Consider the following 895-nt stretch of genomic DNA (forward strand, 5'->3'; position numbering starts at 1 on the left):
CCAGGCTGCCTGGGCACGTCCCGCCCGCAGCTGCAGCCCTCGCCGCCGTACGGAGCCAAGCCTCGCCGGGCCACCGCTTCCCCGGGAGCGGGGAACGTCTCGTTCAAAGCCAAGGCTGGGGTTTAGTGCGTGAGGGCGGAGAGGGAGAGCTGAAGGAGGTGGAGAATGGGAAATTTGGGTTCCTTTTCTTTACCTGGCGCTCTGCAGCTTGCCAGAGTCCTCGAGGCTCGCCGCCTCCTCGCAGCGGGTGCTGGAACTCAAGGACGGGGGCTGTCACGGTGCTCGGAGCAGCCTGACCCAGCTGAAGAAGTCCGGTGTTTGTGTTCCAGCTGAAAGCCCAGGCGCCGGGGAGCGCGGAGGAGCTGCGGTGCCTGCAGGTCATCAACCAGCAGCAGGAGGGCTCCAGCCTGGAGGAGCTGATCAGCAACCAGTCCTGCCTCAAGCTGGCCAACACCATCAAAGCCTACGTGGCCACGGTGAGCCCGGACCCACCAGCTTTGGGGGGGGAGGATGGGACAGCCGATGGGAGAGCTCCTGTCTGCCTCCCTGCCTCAGTTTCCCCATCCACCTCCCCAGGGGGGTGGCAGAGGGCAATCGCAAGGATGGTTTAGGAGGGGGGGCGGAGGAGTGGGGCTGGACCCCAGGCCCTCTGCAGCGAGGAGCTGGTGGAGCCCCCAGCCATAGCATAGATGAGGTCCTGGAGGCTTGGCAGAACAAGAGGAGCTGGGGCGCAGGGGACGCCTGTCCCACCTTTAACCGCGGGGCTGTTTCTCTTCCCCGGCGGCCCAGGTGACGGAGAGCGTGGTCCGCAGGAGCGCCGTGAAGGGTGAGTCCCGCCTGGCCCAGCACCAGGGCTGGCACCCGGGGTGCTGAGCATCGACGACCTCTTTGCCGG

The 895-nt window shown here is 66.6% G+C and overlaps 1 protein-coding gene across 1 annotated transcript in view; it reads left to right on the forward strand.

Annotated features, from left to right (window-relative positions):
* The window catches only part of LOC104134633 (tumor necrosis factor ligand superfamily member 10), a 2,441-nt gene that overhangs the window by 402 nt on the left and 1,144 nt on the right, over nucleotides 1-895 (forward strand). Inside the window, 2 exon segments of the mRNA XM_035903669.1 lie at nucleotides 308-476; nucleotides 790-826. Coding sequence (XP_035759562.1) covers nucleotides 308-476; nucleotides 790-826 — 206 coding nt within the window.

Source organism: Egretta garzetta, unplaced genomic scaffold, assembly GCF_000687185.1.
Source record: "Egretta garzetta isolate BGI_Z169 unplaced genomic scaffold, ASM68718v1 scaffold571, whole genome shotgun sequence".
Lineage (NCBI taxonomy): Eukaryota > Metazoa > Chordata > Aves > Pelecaniformes > Ardeidae > Egretta > Egretta garzetta.